Genomic DNA, 19,335 nt, shown 5'->3' with positions numbered 1-19,335 from the left:
CAATTCACAGTCATTCGTTCGGTGTCTCAAGTGCCAGCTGCACGTATCAACGCCACTCCGAAGGATAAAAACAAAACAGCTGTAATTTTCACTTCTTTACCAAATATCTACTGGTCGATTTTTGTGCGTCACGATGGGTAATAAGTCATCGCTACTGCTGCGCGAGGAAGAAATAGCACAAATTCACGAGGAGACCGGATGTAAGTGCAAAGCAAGAAGGGAAAATGTTGTTCTTTCGTGTCATCGCTACACTGCAAACATTCATGCATTAGTTGGACAACCTTGAACTTAATCGCAATAGATCCTCTTGCAATCCAGCTGTCGGAGTTGAGCAAGGGGTAAAGAGAAAACGAGATGTTCATTCTTTCCGATTCAATACGTAGAACTAGAGCATGGTTGACTTAAATTGGTGTTTTCTCCTGTTTATCTACTTTACGTTCGTTTGTCCAAGTGCCCGTAATTAAACACGACCACTGATAAGAGCGCTAGGTTGAGGGTGGTACAAGGTGCAAGCATTGGAAACTTGATGTTTAGGTGCGCACGTTAGCAACACAGGACTCCTGGGGCAAAGACAGGGGGGCCAGACTTTGGTGTAGAGATAATTAAAAAGCCCCCTTGAATTTACCGCGACTAATGAACAGACGACGTCAATGAAAAGACGGCGCGTGTTGGAACATAAATCTAAGTAAAAAGTGTAAACGTGACTTTGAAGGTTTTCCCTTTATTTGTTTTATTTAATTACCATTCTTTCGAATTGAAATTTCTATGTTGCTGGTCGTGCTGGCAATTGATAGACATGCTATAATATTTTTCTCATTTTTTACTCCGAACAGTCACACCAAACCAAATTGAACGTCTCTACTCCCGTTTCACGTCGCTGGACCGTAATGACTGTGGAACACTATCGCGTGAAGATTTTCTGCGCATTCCGGAGCTTGCCATTAATCCCCTATGCGAAAGAATTGTCCATTCGTTCTTTGCCGATAGCAGCGACGACCGGGTTAATTTCCGCCAGTTCACTCGCGTCCTCGCACATTTCCGCCCAATCAAACCGAACAAGGAGAACAAGCTGAACAGTCGCGAGGCCAAGCTACGATTTGCATTCAGGATGTACGATCTGGACGACGATGAAACGATCTCGCGCGACGAGCTGCTGAACATTTTGCAAATGATGGTGGGTGCGAACATTAGCCAGGATCAGCTAAACAGCATCGCAGAGCGTACGATTGTGGAAGCGGACACAGTCGGTGGTGGCAAGATTTCGTTCGACGACTTTTGCCGAGCGTTAGAGCGCACCGAGGTCGAACAGAAGATGTCTATTCGCTTCCTTAACTAAGGGTAAAGAGCGAGAATCCTTTTGGGGTGTATTTTTGTTTTTGATCAACAATTTGTTTATTCCAAACCAACAGTTAGGAACGGATGCACACAAAATTTGGTGCTACTTTCCACGATCCTCGTGTAGATACTAATTAGTTAGAGAATCATTTCTCAAGGCGCACAACTTATCTATTCTATTGGTGGATAACACTATCAACATCGTTCTAATTTGAATGCTGGGAATGCATCTATTGCTGTAAATAGGTAGTAAGAATGGTTAATAAAAGAATGATTGACCCGTAAATAAGAAAATTGAATTTATTGAATATTAAACAATTGCTTAATATGATTTCCAAAGCATCCACCCCAGTCAAATTAGCCTTAGCTTTTTCATTGACACGTGTTTTTTTTATTTGTTAACACTGATAGTTATACTTTACATGTTTCAAACCTTTTTGCAAGCTACTTAAACAATATAATTTTATATTTGATTAGGCTACGAGTGCAAGCCAGACATACTATTGTGTTTAATACAAATCATAAACTTCTCATAAATTCCTGCCTACATCCAATCAAGAATAAAAATAAATCGAATTGATCATATGATATAAATTGTGGTTAGTACGAATTCAACCGCTACTCCTGCTGTCGTTCTTACTGCTGATGTAACCGAGAAACGTGTAGCTATCATCCTGGGAGAGATACGATCGATCGAGCTTCTTCATCTGTTGCGGGGAGAATCCAATTTAAAGTTTGATTGAACCTCATCAACGAGGCGCCTTCCTTCAGCCACCTCCCTTCTTCGGCTCCGAAACGTCATCTATGCACTGTTTTATTGCCACAGCTTTACGTGGTCGACGATACGGCTAATTTCTTCAAATGTTCCATGAACACTTGCAACGAAACATCATCCGTAAGCACGGGGGCTCCTCCATCCTAGGTAAGAACATAGATTGATTGATTAAATAAGAAGAAATAAAGAGACGATAAGATAACAGAATGAATCGATAAAGTTGTTCGCAGAAAGTGCTGAAGCTGTTCATATCAAATGTTATAAGATTTTATTGAAACGGCGTGATGTTAATGTTTACCATTTTTTTTTACAGAATATCCCATTAAGAAAAAAATCAAACAAAATAAACCGAAACAAAACAAAGTATTAATAAATTAATTAGCATATATTCTTTATGTTGAATTTAACATTAAGGTGGTTTGTCTAAAAAATGCACCATCGAGTTTATCCTGCAAGTCTTTTTTTTTGTCGAACTCCCGGAAATTGTGATGGAGAAGTAGTGTTAGATACAAATGTGTTTCCCATGAATCGATGTTATTTAACAAGTGTAGTCCAGAAGTCGGTGAAGATTCGAGCGATCATTGCAATACGTCAAATAGTAATAGTTATAATATAGAATTTTATACATTTTTATAACTACCAATTCCCGTATCATGTGATGATTATTTGATTGATTCATTAATGAGGTTTGTCCATACATTTTAAGTGCGTGAACCATGTTAAATGAAATTTTGTGCAACCCAAAACCATAGAACCCGTTTCATTGCCAGAACCACCAGTAAAGTATAAAGTAAAAGGATAAAATATCTACCGCACTCGGAACCGGCATCTGCGCCAAGGAACGAAGCATTTTAAACAATGAGACAGGTTTTTCGATTGAGAATCGTCCGTGAAAACAGTATCGTGGGTCATTTTATGTTGCCGCCGGGCACACGTTGTTTATGGGGCGGTTGGGGGCAACGATTGTGCGGTAATAGAGTGTATAATGTTTGGGATGTATCGTCAATGCACGAAAAGAATACAACCACAAAACATCCAAACACATCAAATCGAAACACACAGGGAAAATGGGGTAAAAAAAGACGAAAGTAATTAAATAAAAACATCGTAAAAATTCAAATGTCGCTGAAGAATATGCGAGGGGAACATTGAACAACCACCAACAGGGCGACACTTACCTGACCGTAGGCATACATGTTGTTGTGGGTTTGCGAAGGGTTAACCTTGGAAAGCAGGAAGCGCGCCTGCGAACCACCCTGCTCCGTGTCGATGTAGCGCGGCATCGGGAATCGCGTCTGTAGGATCTCTTGCGCATCGTCCACCGGGGCTTGCAGGAGCTCCTTGAAGTTCTGATACTCTGGCATGTCCTGGTACTTGTCCTTGCGCCACTGCGCTATCGTCTCACCGTGGAAGATGAGAATCTGGAAGAACGTGTCCATCAGCAGGATACGATCCGGCTGAATGGAGGAAGTGTCCAGCAGAACCGGTTCGGGTGGCCCATTGAACGAGTACGAGTAGAGGATCGGTTGGATCATGATTAGGGACTGTGTAAGATCCTCGCGCATCAGCATGTGCCGGTAGAAGGTTGTCTCGTCCGGACTGTTGTTGAACACTTGCAGGAATTGCGATCGACGCAAGTGATACATGAACTGCGGGAAGAGTGAGAAGTTTTCCGCCAGGCGGAAACTGTTAGGATCGTCCTTGCCGTACTCGCCGAACTTTTGACAAAGACGAATCAACTGGCGATCGACCCAACGCAACGTGTCCGGTCCTTCGTCAGACTCGGCCCGGTACACGACCATGCGTGACATAAGGACGGCCGCAGCCTCTTGATCGAAACCGGCGCTAATCATGTGCAGATTAGCCGTCGCGTCCGCCCAGCTGCGCGCAACGGTAGTTACACGGATGCGCCGCTGTCCGCTGGAATGCTGGTATTGCGTTATGAACTGCAGGCATCCACGACCACCCTGCGGTATCGGGGCGGCATGTTGATTCGCTACCTCGAAGAAGAAGGCCATGGTCGTATTCGGGCTCATGGTGCACAGCTTCCACTGGACAGTGTTGCCCATGCCGATCTCCGTGTCCGACACTGCTGCATTCTTGACATTCAGCGAAACGCATGACCCAATGCCGCCCTCGATTTTGAGTTCACGCGAACACTTAATCTCTAGCGTGCCGTTGAATGCCATTTTCAGCTCATTTTTCTGGTCCGCCGCGAAAACGCGCTGGTATGTTTGCTTAAACAACGATGAATTGAAAGAATCGCCCATCACCATGTGGCCCCCAGTCGAATTACAGCACTGTTTCATCTCCATCAAACCCGTTTGGTCGAGCGCACACGAGTATATGTCGATGCAGTGACCGTTTGTGGCCGTGCGGAATGCGAGACCCTCGTAGTGTTTGATTGCTTTCTTCATGAACTTAGCATTATCCTTCTGGATGTCGTGGTGAGAACGGATCGGATGCTTCAGCTCATCGTCCACCACCTGACCGGGACCCTGCGAGCACGGTCCACCGACGAACAGCATAATACGGGCCCCGGTGTTAGGGTAAGTGCATTCCAGTAGACCCACGGCAATCGAGAGGGCGGCTCCTGTCGATCGGAGGTACCGTTTTCCCTGCGGTACCGGCCACGGGTCGCGCTGCAACTCTCCAAGCAGGTCAGTGAGCGCCATGTCGCACTTGTGAAGGGGCTGAAGGAACCGATTCGCGGGAGGAGCAGGAGGTACTCCACCGCGCATCGCCTGCTGTTGCTGTTGCTGTGCCGCTTGCTGCGGTCCAGGACCACGGCCAATGCCCAACATGTCCTGAATCTGCTTGGCGTTCAAATCCTTAGTTCCACGAAACACGTAGCTTTTCGAGCAACCTTCAGTGCCGAGCTCGTGCACCTGTACCATCTTTCCGAATGTTATCAACCCTACGAGGGCGTTGGCCGGCAGCAAGCTCAATGACATCTGCAGCGAATCCTTGAGTGCGCCTAGTTCCTCTTCGTCCATGCAGGTATCTACGACGAACAGGAATACAGGTGGCATGCATGGAGCGCGAGTGATGGTGTACTCAATTGTGCTGAATCCGGCAATCAGCTCCGCCGGTTGATGCGCTTCTGAGATGGCAGCATACTGCGGCGGAAATGGGTTGCGCTGGAAGCAAAAGTTGCACACCCACAACTTGGCCCGGTAGTCTACTTGGCAGAGGGGATTCAGTATCGCCCGACACGTCGCCCGGGTACATACCACCGGATCGTACAGAACCGGAGGAAGTTCGGGACGTTCCTTCAGTGGCTGGTAGAGACAGCCGAGAGGAACGACCAGACGGGTCGAGTCAATACGGCTCGAAGGCCACACATTCCACGTAAAACGAATTCCATCGCGGTCTTCATTTTGCTGAATAAACTCCTCGTACGTAGTCATTGTGCCAGGTCTGCAAAGGGGAGTGATGATATAAATCAGCTTGCCACCATACGACAAGTATGGTCGTCAAGAGCTTACCTTTTAGTGGTCGATCAAATCGAACACACTCGACACTATTTTACGTAAAAACCACCAGAATACGAATTGTAGTTTCACTAATAAAGCATGATAAAAACTTGCTAATTTTCAGATGTGCTTGGACAGCCAGCTCAATGGATTTCGATTAAACACGTATCAAAATCGGCCTTGGTTTGTCAAAATGAACACGTCACTTCGCCCCATTTTTTCGCCAGCTGTCATTGGAACAAGAATTGAACATTTATGAAGGGTTATTTTCTGCAAAATTCTTGTGAAATATGTATGTATTTGTAACAAAAACTTCCAATGAGGAAAAAGAAAACGAATTTTTGCATACAGTTTTAGAAACATATGCCTTATTTCACAATTACAATCATTCTGTATTCGCTCGATAACGTATCGGAACATGATTTTAAATTTTCCGGAACGTATCGGACTCATGACTCTTCCGACTTGGCCAAAAATTGCTACAAAGCAGCTTGTCACTATTACTATTTTTATTTTCTCATTAGACGTAGTTATTTCTTAATTTATGTGAAATCAACGAAGCTTGTTAAAATGTGTGCTTCAAAATATGCTTAAAATTATTTGTCAGTTTTAATCAACCGCGTTGAAACGGTGATAAGTCAATGAACGAGTATTAAAATATTTATACCTAAATGTCAAAGTGGCCTCGTGTTTTGTCATGAAACGATATATGGCTTTACCTTTGCCTCTTCGACGTTCATTGCAACGTATCATCTTGGTTCGTAGATGAAAGTTTCTGCGAGCTAAGTTAGTCCAGTTGAACGTAGAAAGCAGACGAAAGTGTAAAAATCGTATCGCGCAAGCATCGTTCTCAAGTGTGACCTTTGAATGGGAGTGCAGCAGGGTGTGTGTTAATGCGTCAATTGAATCGAGCAGTGTGCTGGCTGGTCGGTGGTGAAAAAGCTGCTTTCCTCCGGAAAAGCGGTCAGGAGGAAGAAGCAGCAGCCACCATCGGGCACCAGCTGTGTGAAAAAAGCGCCTTATTAGGCAGATAGCCTCCAGAAGGCAGTGAATCCGCATCACTCCTCCAGCCCAACTGTGGCCCATAAGTTTGTGATTATTCTGTTGTCCCGTGATCTGTAGGCACGGCAGCATTCGTCATCAGTATATTTATCAGTAACGCGTCGTGGTCAAAATCTACAACGCATTTTACGTCGATTGTTTCTTCACCTTCACTTTGGTGTCGCCGCGGCCTCATAATCGTGATTTCGACGTACCCACTCGACCCCGCCGTGTGTACCCATCCGTCCGCCCGTCCGTCTTCTTCGTCTGCGACGTTTCCTTTCCGTTACTCATCGCCACACCACACACTCGAAGATCGATCCCGTTTTACGAAGAAAAAAACCATCAAACGCATACGACTGTCACCGCTGAAAGAGAAAGAGCCAATCATAGTGACCGCGTCGCTACACAAGGCTCAGGTAATAGGCAGTAAGAAAGAGATGACTGGCATGGACGTAGGCGAAAATAAATAACACCATGAATGAATAACTGCTGCAGAAGGCACACCAGCGAGCGAGCGAGTCGTCTTCGCGAACGTGTTTACACGGAGTTGCCTAGGTTCTTAAATTAAATAGATTTTCCTATTTGCCAACATTTCAACAATCACATCGCTTCCCAGCCATTCGGAGCCGTTTGAGTATGTCTCATTCGATGGATTTTGCTGCAGCGCGGTGAAACTAAACCAAATGTTTCTGGGTGATTAGGGAACCGATCGTACTTGGGTGGTGTAAAATCTGCATTTTGTTTCATCATCGCTACCTCGGTTCGTCAGTTAAAGTGTGTTCGTTCGGCAACCACGAATTGTTTACCTATCTCGTGCATATTGCTCTGCAAGTTGTTCGTTTCGTGAGTGATAGAAACAAGTCTAGCCGCGGAAAGTGTCAACTAATAACTGTGACCAGTCGTTAGACAACCGTGTTGCCACCGTGCGTTTTCTAGCTTGCTTGGACGATCATGGAACAAAGATATACTTATCAAACATCACTTTTGTTCGAACGCTTTCGTTGACGCGGTCAAAGTCGTCCTGGCAATACGATTCGGGAATAGCTGCTGCCGCAAAGTCATTGGCAGTGCTTATTGAGGTACAATAACGGCCTTAAGAAGTTAATCCACCGCTTGCACTCGTACGACGAAAAGGTTTCATTCCTGTTCGACTGATAGCCTTTCGCATCCAGGAGATAAGATTCACCGGCAAAATGTGGACCCCTTCCTATGATATTATCGTCGAAACGTTGACCGGGTCGGAGTTCGAGGTGACGGTCAACGATCGGGACACGGTCGGTTATCTCAAGGCAGAGATCCAAAAATATGAAGGTACGTAAAAGATCCAGATATTGTGTGAAATAACCTTGTTTTTTTTACAGTTTCCAGTCGGACATGAAAATAGATTACTGCATGCAGCAGGTCTTTCACTCAAAGTATATTTGAGGTAGAATTGTGCATATGGGTCACTTTTGAAATATTCTAGTTACGGCGCAGTTTAGCAAAAGCAAAAGAGGCTGAAGAAAACGATTGTTATTGTTTTCTAAAAAAAATGTTTAATTTTGGATGTCTCATATTTCCGGTGTGATCATTGAGATAGAGCACCATGGATCGATGCAGGAATATATTGTCAACAAACGTTCCGGAATAGATCACTATCACTATTATCGCACTTGCACTTGGCTTTGCAAAGAATTATACCCACGCATATGCCTCCCCAACAGGCCGCTGTCTGCGTGGCGCCATTCCTTCCTGTATGTTCAGCTGTCCACGAATGCGTCACGTGCACATTTTGCCGCGTGTCACCTCATTTCCGATGCACTGATATTAGCGCTGAACAACACACTGGTAATTCGTGACGGACAGAGCAAGTGTGAACTGCAGGGGCAGGATGGAGGAATAAACTTCTGGATGTTTCGTGCCTCAAGTTGTATCGTTAGGCGTTGATTCTTATCGGCGCATTGTGAGTGTACCAATAGGATTTGTGTGTCAAGTATAGATGCACCTCTGGCAACAGTTCGCAATGGCGATGGTCATGTAAAGTAACCGACAAAAGTCACCGGTCCCAGAAACGGTGCAATCGAGATCGAACCAGTAATTTATTAACTTTATTTTGTCTCACGGACTGTCACTATGATTAAGGCGATTTTGATTGATGAGCAATCGATTCCAAACATTGGGAAAATTGGGATGTTGGGAAAATTCTCAGGTAGAGTATTTTTGGTTTGATTTGATCTGAAATTGGACGGTTGCTTTACAATCCAAATTCAGACAAACTAGAGTATTAAGTCACCTAACCGATTTTCCGTTCATGGCACAATGGAAGCGTTTTTAAGCGGTTCTTATCGCAACTGATAGATTTTAAATGTCTGTTTGAAATCGCGTGTGTCCCATTATCCTAACATTACTTAAGCGCTAATATTGGCCTAGTTTTTGTCCCCGCCAAGATTGCACATTCGCCAGCTACCTCATAAGCAGATGGAAAGATTCCTGTTAGCTTCGATTTTAAGAAGACCGATGACGCCTATGATTTATCACCAGTCTTCTTTTTTCTGTTTTGGGGAGTTTTGCTATTTTTGGTGCTTCCCTGGTTGGCATACGTGAGTTACTTAATCGGACACTTGCTGGCGTAGTGCCTCGTCATCATGGCCATCGTTCATCTTTGAACACAGGATCGTTTGGACTATGGAAATTAGATCAATGGCTGATAGCATTGGTCGCTAGGGGTGTTTGGATGGATGCGTTATCAAACTTTGTAAATCAAGTCTTCCTTGGGTGCGAGACACAAATCCCTATCAAACTGCTAGGTGTTTGTGAGGCACCGCACATGATTGTTTTATCGTTTGGTAAACTTTCTTGTCTAGTAGCGTCTGTTGATAAAGCAACTGTATATCAATACAGCCTTTATTTACTTGGATGCCCTTGCGAAGGCCAGGTATTCGGCATACCTTCAAGATAAATAGATGCCCCATAGCCACGGGGAGTTATACTGCTTTTCGGATCGGCAAGCTCGACGCCGTATGATATGGGGGTAGGTGGGATTATCCTATACTTTGAGAAAAGAAGAACGGTTTAAAATAATGCTGCAAAATCCCGAAGCTATTTTTAGTCGAATCTGCTCGGTCATATGGCACTTGGTGTGCGGCCCCGACGCCGGCGCACACGCCGGGTGTGATTGTGCATTATTGTTAGTATATGTTGCGCTCATATGGGGTGTTTTCAAGGCATTGACTAAAGGGAAGGCAAGGGGCGGTGGCTATTTTGTTGATTGATTATTTTTAAAAAGTCTTGATATGTATGTTTTTTAATAATGATAATATTTCTATAGTAACTTTTCATCAATCCTTCCCATCTCTTCTCGCACAGGCATTCCGGTTAGCCAGCAGCATCTGCTCTACAAGCACAAGGAGTTAAGCGATGCAATGGAGATGAAGGATATTCCACTGGTAAAGGGCTCCCGCGTCAAGCTGGTGCTCGGTATGAAGGGAGGGCCGATCTCCTCCAAGCGGCTCTTCACCATCTCATCCGACTACGACAACTGGCTCGATATGAGTGATGTTTTCTCAGGGTAGGTACCAAAGCACTCCGGGCCTTCTTCTGATTGTATTGGAACACACTTCGGTAATTCTTTTGTTATAACTCGAGCCGGAGTCTTTCACCCAGGAAGTGGAAGCTTTTCTTCCTCCCGATTGCTCGACTTTCGTTCATTATGTCAATAACCATCCTGTTATGTCCATCATTTATCGACAAACGATTCGATAGAGTCACCATAATCCCCAACCAGCATGGCGCTTTTTATTTTTGGTTCTTGCTGCAACCTTTCCAAGAGAGGTTAGTTAAGGGCGTGTCCGTACCACGTGTGAAACTTCTGGGGTCGGCCGAAGATGCACAGTAGCGCCGTGATGGATTGGCATATGCACCGTCCGTCGGATGTGCAACGGATAGCGAAGGATACAGTACGGGGGAAAAATGGTTGCCACCACGACGGTGTTGGCGGCGAGTTGGGAGAACTATTTTTAACTACTTTCGTGATTTCTAAATCACGCGACTGATGTCGTGATGGTTGCCGCTTGCCGTTGCCCTCATCAGCCGCGAGACGATGGTGTCTGCTTCGTCGTTTGTGGAAGCGTGTGGAAAATGTACGGTCAGTAGTACGTTCTTGTACATGAGACGAATAGGAAAATATGAACCTTGGTAGATAGATACAACACATAGCATTTGTGAATCATAAAGTGGTTTTTGTTTTACAAGTTCGATTAGAATCTCATGGTAACGCCGGATACCTTCTGTACGCCCAACTCAATTAAGAACCGGATTTGGAAGTTTATAAAATCAACAGTAACGTAATCGGTGCTTTTTTTATATGTAGCGACGATCTGATCAATCTACAAAGTCCAGGACTGAAACTACTTCTTTATAAGGATAACAAAAAGAATGTACACCGGCTGATGAAAGTTCGAGCGGAAAAAGCCGGCGATGGCATGAAGGGAAGTTCCTTGTCACGGTCGGTAATCGGCAGCGGTGCTTCTGGACAAAGCTCCGGTCATTGCTCAAACCAGAAGGAGCGTGAAGCGGCTATTATGAAACAGGTACGTATGTTTGTCCAATTCCTTATCCTTAGGTTAGTTTTAACCGATTTTTCTCGTTTATTACGTTGCAGAAAATGGATCAAATCAAAGCCAGATTAAGCTTAAAAAAGAAAAGACTGGGAGCAGCACAGGGCGAAAACAGCAGACATATGGTTGGTGAGGAGGACGGCGAGGAAAGCAACTCTGGTCGTGGGGCACAGAAGGCCACGGAGGACCTTTTGTCAGAAGAATGCCGTCACGAAAGTGAAGTCAAGCTGGCTCGTAGCCAGGGACAGTATCGACACAAGAAACGTCACCATCACCACCATCAGCATTATCATCAACATCAGCCGCAACACGAGACTGTGATCAAAGAGGAAAAGACACCGATCGGCTATAGGCCGGGAGCGAGCGGTGGCTCGGCGAGGGGAACACTGGGAGGGGGTGGTGCCGCGGCAATGGTGGTCACCGGTGGCCACAACACGCCGATGGTCGGTGCTATCGGATCGATTTTGCCAACAGCGGCCGCCACTACCACCGCAAGCGGGTCCCACAGGAAGTCTATGCCAGCTGTGATTGACATCGATCGGCAAGAGCAGGAACCGGCAGCGGCCCCTTTTAGCTATGGTTTGGTAAATGTACTGCACGGTAGTGCGACGGCGACGGCAACTCGTACGCTTGAATTGGAAAAGCGCTCACAAATCCGCGAGCACCTCCAGCGTAACCGCTCGTTCAAGACGATAAGTGCGAAGAATCTGGATTTTAGTCGCGATTGCACGGCGCATATGAGTGGCGTAGGTGGAGGTGGTGGACACAGTGGCTCAGCCGGCCTTGAGCGTTCGCTGTCGTTCCATTCGAACGGGATTTTGAACCGTATGAACTCGGAAACAACGCTCGATGGTGGTAGCAGTATTCGACGGTGCACCAACCTCGGACATACCCGCGGAACCGGCATCGGGCAGTCCCGGATAGGGTCGAGCGCAGGTGGTTGCACCACTACGCAGTCACTTCATCAGTTGAATGAGAAGGTGTCGTCCGCGTCGCTTCACGATCTGATCGAACTCCTCAAGTACACTCACTCCAAACAGCAGCGCACCATCTCGAACGATTCACTCAATAAACTGGTGCTGAACTACTCGAAGAAGGTGTACATGCCTCATTTGTACCATCATGGGACCGGAGCGGCTGGCGGCATGAAGAAATCCCTTCCGGACATCAATCCTTCGCTTAATAACATTGACGAGTATCTGCCAAATTTGGACGTCGATAACAAGCAAACCGTAGCGGCCAATACCGGTGTCGGAGGAGAAGGAAGAGGAGCAATTCCTAAAGGGTTGGAGGCTCGTTGTCGCGAAGAAGAAGGAGGAGAGATTACCTACAAGAATGCTGGTGGAATGGACAAAACGTACCGAACGCTTTGCAAGTCGATTTCTGATGGTAAGTCGGATGTGAATTATTATTTTGGCTTTACAGTGCAGAATTCGGATTCCTTTTTTTTCTATAATTTCATTTAAAAAACATCAGGAAACCCGAATAGCACTCCAAATTTATCCATCTTGTACACCTTTTCTCTTATCATTCTAATGTACTTTCATTTTCATTTCTTCGCAATGACGTTTCCAAAACACACTTACAGACAATAGCGTCTACGAGCTTCCAAAGCTACTTGTGCGTGAGGACTCCCCGGTGGAGTCTTTTCTCGGTTCCTATTCCCAGTTGGAAACCGTTGCCCTGCGTGGTGATTCGCCGAAGAACAACTTCACCTCCACGACCAGTCTGCAGGAAGTTGGCGGTCGTGGTGGTGGAATGCTCGACGATCCTGAAACTACTACCGCAACCGTGACCGAAAGCTTGCTTGAGCTGCGACCGATCGTAACGAAAACGCCCGCTTCGCTCGTTGGTGAAGCGAAGCGAGCGTCCGAATCGCTGCTTCAGCTGGCACAAATCGCGGCTGAAAGTGTGAAAGCAAGTAGCGTCACGCCACCGGCAGCCGCGGCCGCTGTCAACGATATTTCACCCCAAACCCAGACAAGAGGAAAGTTGTTCGGGAGTAGCGGAAGCCTTACGGCCGGATGTGAAAGTGCCACCGTCTCGCTGGAAGCAGGTGGAGTTGTGCGAGACGGGAATACACAGTCTTCTATCGCTTCCTCGTGGTGTCACCACTGGAACCATCAGCAACAACAGGATAACCCATTCCTGTGGAATCTACAACAAGTGTCTTGTAGCCATCCGCAACATCACCGTTCCGATCTGGGGATTAACGAGCTTGAGTTGAAGTTTGTCCACACACACTCAAAGGATCGGGTGGCGGGTGACGAATCGAATGGCAATGTGATAAAGCTACCGGCTATACCGAATCTGGAAATCAACACCAGCTGGTTGTCGTCCGGTGGTTGGGATTCGTTGCGGTTCGGCAGAGAAGATGAGGACGCCGATGACGAAGCGCTTGATGAGGAAGAAGTCGGTGGTGAGGTGAACGAGCACGAGGATGATGAGGAGGTTGACGGAGGCATAGATGGAGGGGTGCTCCCGGAGGAGGAAGATCAGGAGCGTGTCCAGACATCGTCCTCCTGTTCGTCGATACAAAGACCCCATCGGGCCACTTCAAACTCAACCAGCTTCATCCACAGCAATCTATCGATCTCTTCGGACGAAGATGATTTGCTCAATGTTGCCCATGAGTTGGGCGGTGGTGGTGGCACTATGAGTGGCGGTACGGCCAGCGCAGGAAGTAATTGTGGTGCGTACAAAGCGGGCGGCAACAAGTCGAAATCGATCGATCTGAACGAATTTCGCAAGGCATTTGGTAGCAGCCCAACGTTGTTGAACGGATTTGCGGCGGGAGTAGGCACTAGTTGTACACGGCTCGTACCTCAGCTGTCGCGCCTCGAGACAATCCCGTCACAGTACCGCCGGGGCTATACGAACCTCAACGATGCTTGCCTGTCGAGCTCGACATCGGAGCTGGAGTGCGTAAGCAATGGGGCGGCCAAGAAAAAGCATCCCCTCGCTAGCGGTGGCTTACTTCCACCGGAGGACGATCGAAGCGTTTTGTCCGCCCTCTTAAAGTATCGCAAAAATGGCAACATTCCGTATGTGCGTAGTAACGAAAATCTGAATCGCTACAAAGTATCGCTGAACGGGACGATGGCACCATCAGGTGGCGCACGTCGACGGAGTGGTGATAGTAGTACTGAAGCTCTCGGAACAGGTGGTGGTGATGCTCTTTACCTGCGGCAACAACGGCAACAAACGGCCGCCGGAGGTAGTGCAGCCACCGGTAGACATCTTCCCGGAATACGAGACCATCTTGCGAGCATTGCTGACTCGGAGCTGAGTGATTCATTTGCAAGTGGCAGCAACAACAGTAGTCACAATAATAGTGTGGGTTCGAACATGACCGAAGACGATGAGATTAACGGGCAACCGACAAACCGTTGTTTTACGATGGACAGTGACTTTGAGTGCCGCTTTTCGAGGTTAAGTTGTTGCTCCGGCACTACGCCTGGTGGAGAAGCAGCAAAAACCGTGTCCCCTGGTGGTGCACCAGCAGGGAACGGATACCACCACAGTCGTCAACACCAGCATCAGCAACATGCGTCGCCTGGACTTTCCGTGATTGGTGGTGGAGTACGGACGGCAAATTCGACCTCTTCGAACGGTGGTGAACGGAATCATCGGTTGGTGTTTGGCGACGAAGGGCGGTCCTCGATGCCGCGACTGTCTGGTGCGGATGGAGGAACCGCTAGCACATCGACCACCACCACCCCTATGCGACCGTCGGACTACTATTTCCCTTCGGACGAAAGCTTGTTCAACATGGATTCGTTCTTTGATGATTTCGTCGAGATCGATACGAGCGACATCTTCGACAGCACCGAGTTCATTAACATTAACGCGCCGGGCGTGGGTGGACGCAAGACTGGATCGCAAGGTGGTAGTCTTCTGCTGCCCGACATTCATGCCCAACAGCAGCAGCAGCAGCCGCAGCAGCAGCAGCAGCATCACCACATGGGCGAGCAACGGCAACAAAAATCACCGTTCTCCTCTTCGTCGTCTCAATACCTTTACTTCCAGTCGAAAGACCAACGGATGCAAGGACAGCAGCAGCGACGTGTTCTGCACACACCACCGCCTGGCTTTCGAGGAAACAACTATGAAGATCAGATACTGAAATGCTCCACCCGTTACGCATTCATGCATGCTGGAGGCGCTGGCGATTATGGGGACGATGATGACGATGACGAGGATGACGTCGACGATGACGACGAAGAGGACGAGGAGGAGGAAGAGGATGGCATTGCTTCCATCATTCAGCATATCGATCGCGAGCAACTGTGCGACGAACCACGGCGGCGATCCGCAGCTACCGCGGTCGCTGATGCAATGTCTTCTTCCGCCATCAGAGTACACAGCAGTGGAAAGCGTCATTCTGCTTCATCCGAGCGGCTTCTACGGCTCCAAAATTCTTATCATCCACCGCATTCGAACCATTCGCAATCGGCTATGTTGACCCTGCCCGCGTCACTTTCTGGTGAGTCCCAAACGCCAGGTTCTTCAGCGACGACGACGACGACAACGACGGCAGCCGTTTTGGAACCAGAAAAACAGAAAAAACTCCGTTGTGCGCAGTGTAATAAGAAGCTCGGTATGGTGATGATCATGAAGTGTCACTGCGAGAAAGTTTTTTGTGCACAACATCGGTACGCCGAGGCTCACAACTGTTCGTACGATTTCCGGCTCGAAGGGCGTAAGGTGCTGGAGAAGAACAACCCACTGGTGGTGGCGGATAAGCTGCCGAAAATCTAAGGACTACTGAATGCGCAGAAATCGTCCTTTTAAAAAGGTGATAACATAATTGATAAGCAGAGGCGATAAGGTACTAAATCGACGAAAAAGTACTAATGTATTTTCATTAAAAAACACTGATAGATTTAGGAACAATTTGACCGAAGAAAGAGCGCGCAAGAACCAATGGTTAGGTACTGGTTTGCTACTAATTTTAGTGTAAGATTGGCCCATATTACAAGTCTGTAAATAGTGACTTTTGAAGAACTCCATGTAATCTTAATGCAAACTGAATCGGTTTTGTTTATTTTAATTGTTAAGAGATATACTTAGCGTTTCTGTAATGTTTAAAAAGGTTTGAATATTTTTCCCTTTCAAATTCACAAGCTAAGTTAGTGATCATCAATTATTAACACATTTGTATGTACACCGGTACACATTTACCTCATTCGCCACACAGTTGGCATTAGGATCTATAACTTACAGCAAAGTTACCAAACTTTCCGGTCTTCGCGATGCGCTTAGCGATAAATGGAATCGTCCATAACAATACAGTTTTTATGCTTTTAAGTTTCCTGTTGAGCGGAAATTTGAGAGCATAGCTGCACCGGGCTGTGCCTTTATATTCGATGATTATTGGATGCCGTATGTAATGAATTTCTGGTTGAAAAGATACGTAACTTTACTAAACAAAACATACTGGGTGAAGATGAGTTCGAAACATTTTTCATCCATTGAAGACAGCTACGGAATCCGATGATAATTTCTTAAATTTTTTGTTAACTTAGTGCTAAGATGGAAAAAGTTATCGACCAAATATTTTAGGACATTTTGGAATGGAAGTAAATAGGCAAAAATTAAAAAAGTTTACGAAAAGTGCAGAGAGAATGAATTAAAACGTCTTCAAACAAATATTCTAATTCAAGGATGTACCTAGGTACAGTCGTACTATGTACGGTAGGGTTACTCTTTATTTATTACAATAATGATCCTTTAAAGAAGGAAAGGGGCATCTGCAGTAGCTAGGGTTTGGGTGCAGTATACCTCCATTATTGAGGTTTAGTACCACATTCAGTTACTTTAAATGCTTTAGCGTTCATAGTAATAAAATGCATTGTTTGGTCCTCTTTTGTTGTATTAAACTTTGCTCATACAAATAGTATGGATGGCGCCTTTGTTTATAATTTTGATATTTGAAAATCTTTTATTTCACAAAATATTTTAATTTAATAAAGTAGTGAAATGGTTTACCACTTACATGTTACATTTGTAAGTTTAGGGGCTTTCACAAGATATGCAAAAAAAGTTACAAAACACAAAAAAAGGTGTAATTAAAGGGTTGGTCTATTCGGACCCGGCTAGTCCTTAGTCAACAGTAATACACTAGGAAATTAGTTTTTTGAAATTATCTTATTTAATAATACGTTTCATAATATACGTCAAGCTTGTTTTCATCTTACTCAGTTCCGTATGTATTATCGACAAGTCACAGCATAATAAGACTAAGAAATTCAAGGAAAACGAAAAAAAAACTAAAAAATATAAAATATGATAAATACGTCATGATATGGAAATAAAAAAAGGAGTCTGGTACAGCAGCGTAGGTTATCAAAACCTATTCCAGCTGTGTGAGAAGGCGGAAAAACTAAAAAATCTAAACATTATTTTAGGTTAGTTTGAAATCCGAAATCTTAACAGTATCGGATTATGGAAATCAACTTTTTTAAAAGCTGTGATTATAATCACCGAGGATACGCTAAATATGTTACTTCTTCTCCAAAGCATTTTATGAAAAAGTGAACATTCTTATGCTATTTTAGTACGAGTTCTAAGTATGAGTCAACATAAAACTGTATTTTTGTTGTCATTGCATCTTTTCGCTTTACGAAGCATTTCTCATAGAGGCAACCAAAACATGTATTGATGAGGAAAATCGATTGAAAGTAAACAAATGCGTTTTTCGCCATATTTTCTTTCCACCCTCACCCTGAATCGTGACCATGTTTGCAACGGCTCACTAAAGGTCTGTCGATGGACGGGTCGGCCAAACGGTTACTACGATCGCTCAGCGTCTCGTTGGCTGGGTAATGGAGTTGTGTTATTTTCAACGCAATACCATAGTAACGGCTGGGGTGTGCACCGACCACATTTTCACACATCATAGACCGTACGGGGCTCCCTATATATCTCACTAGGCCCTCAAAGTATTGCTTTCATGCCTTGCATGCGTTGGCTCTTCAGGACTCGCCGAACCCCGGAAATGTACCCGGGTGGGAAATCAGCGAACACAAGTTTGCATCGCTTATGTACATGAAATCCGAAGTCATAAAAACTTCGGCACGATCCGCAACCGAAGCGGGTAGAAAAGTTCAGTTACCTTCTCGTCGTAGTAACGCGTGCATATTTTTATTGTGAAGCTCCTTGGGAAGGAGGGGTTCCCGATTGGAAATAGTTCGGGAATTTTGGTTCCCCCGGTGGTCGCCTCAAGCCACACATAGTAAAAAACGTGATGTGGGTCGAACGTGTGTGGGGCAAAATTAGAACTGGGTAAAATTAGCAAAAAACGAAAAACGGGATATCTATAAATAACATAAGTAAACGTTGCCTGTGATGGCGTTTTTTACGGAAACAATCAATGAAAGGAAGGCAGACAGTGTCCAGACGTTGGATGTAAATGTTTTAAAATATTGATTTATCAATTTTAAATTGCTGTCATAAGAGTTACTCAGCAAGCAGCTATGTTCATTGGGTACGTTAGAAGGAACGGTTGAAAACCGTAATGATGAGCTTTCGTTTTAGAGAAAAACAAAATTACATTTATTTTCGACCTCGTCCAAACCGCTAGTTTCTGAAGAAGTAAGTAGGAAAGTAAGAAAAAAATTAATAAAAGTAATCCCTAAAGATAGTTAGTTAGTAGAAGAAGTTTGAAACAGTAGATTATAACACATGCCGTCAAGAATTATTTCCACATACTCGCCTAAAATGTGTAAACCTTAACGGTGAAGGATTGTGCTGTTCGTTTGAATGAATATATTTATTAGGTTCCAAGCTAATACGCATACTTTTATTTTAATTCTTATTGTCAATAAGTATTATAGTTGGTAGCTGTCTCGTTTCTGGCCCAACCTGAAGCATAAAGACAAACATTGGATGTGAATCTCAATTCCGATGGAATTATGCGTCTTGCATGCTCTAGCTCCGGTATGAAAGGAAGCATAAGAGAGTAGCTAGTTAGTATATGAATTACCCAATGGAATTGAATTTGAACCTCCTGGCAACAACGCGAGGGGGGGGGGGGGGGGGGATATTATTGCCGGAAAAAAACGCATTTAAATCTGAGGGTGTTGCTACAGTAAAGTCACGAGCAGCA

General features: G+C 45.3%; 3 protein-coding genes across 5 annotated transcripts; 2 read left to right on the top strand and 1 right to left on the bottom strand.

Annotated features, from left to right (window-relative positions):
- Window positions 1-26: 26 nt before the first annotated feature.
- On the top strand, window positions 27-1,401 carry LOC131286942 (calcineurin B homologous protein 1). The gene is made up of 2 exons (XM_058315954.1): window positions 27-200; window positions 834-1,401. Exons 1-2 carry the CDS (start codon window positions 134-136, stop codon window positions 1,334-1,336), a joined length of 570 nt encoding a protein of 189 aa, XP_058171937.1. The 5' UTR covers window positions 27-133; the 3' UTR covers window positions 1,337-1,401.
- Window positions 1,402-2,117: 716 nt separating this feature from the next.
- On the bottom strand, window positions 2,118-5,520 carry LOC131289932 (protein transport protein Sec23A). 3 transcript variants are annotated; one of them, XM_058319282.1, is made up of 2 exons: window positions 3,265-5,520; window positions 2,118-2,253 (listed from the first exon to the last, which is right to left on the bottom strand). In XM_058319282.1, exons 1-2 carry the CDS (start codon window positions 5,518-5,520, stop codon window positions 2,164-2,166), a joined length of 2,346 nt encoding a protein of 781 aa, XP_058175265.1. In that variant the 3' UTR covers window positions 2,118-2,163. The 3 variants fall into 3 exon arrangements, with proteins under 3 accessions (XP_058175265.1, XP_058175266.1, XP_058175267.1); XM_058319283.1 differs by having other exon boundaries at window positions 3,268-5,520; XM_058319284.1 differs by having other exon boundaries at window positions 3,289-5,520.
- Window positions 5,521-7,823: 2,303 nt separating this feature from the next.
- LOC131284033 (uncharacterized) lies at window positions 7,824-16,234 on the top strand. The gene is made up of 5 exons (XM_058312886.1): window positions 7,824-7,941; window positions 9,976-10,177; window positions 10,979-11,198; window positions 11,270-12,614; window positions 12,814-16,234. Exons 1-5 carry the CDS (start codon window positions 7,824-7,826, stop codon window positions 15,984-15,986), a joined length of 5,058 nt encoding a protein of 1,685 aa, XP_058168869.1. The 3' UTR covers window positions 15,987-16,234.
- Window positions 16,235-19,335: the final 3,101 nt, after the last annotated feature.

Source organism: Anopheles ziemanni, chromosome 3 (assembly GCF_943734765.1).
Source record: "Anopheles ziemanni chromosome 3, idAnoZiCoDA_A2_x.2, whole genome shotgun sequence".
NCBI classification, from domain to species: Eukaryota; Metazoa; Arthropoda; class Insecta; order Diptera; family Culicidae; genus Anopheles; species Anopheles ziemanni.
This window is presented reverse-complemented; position numbering and strand designations above follow the sequence as displayed.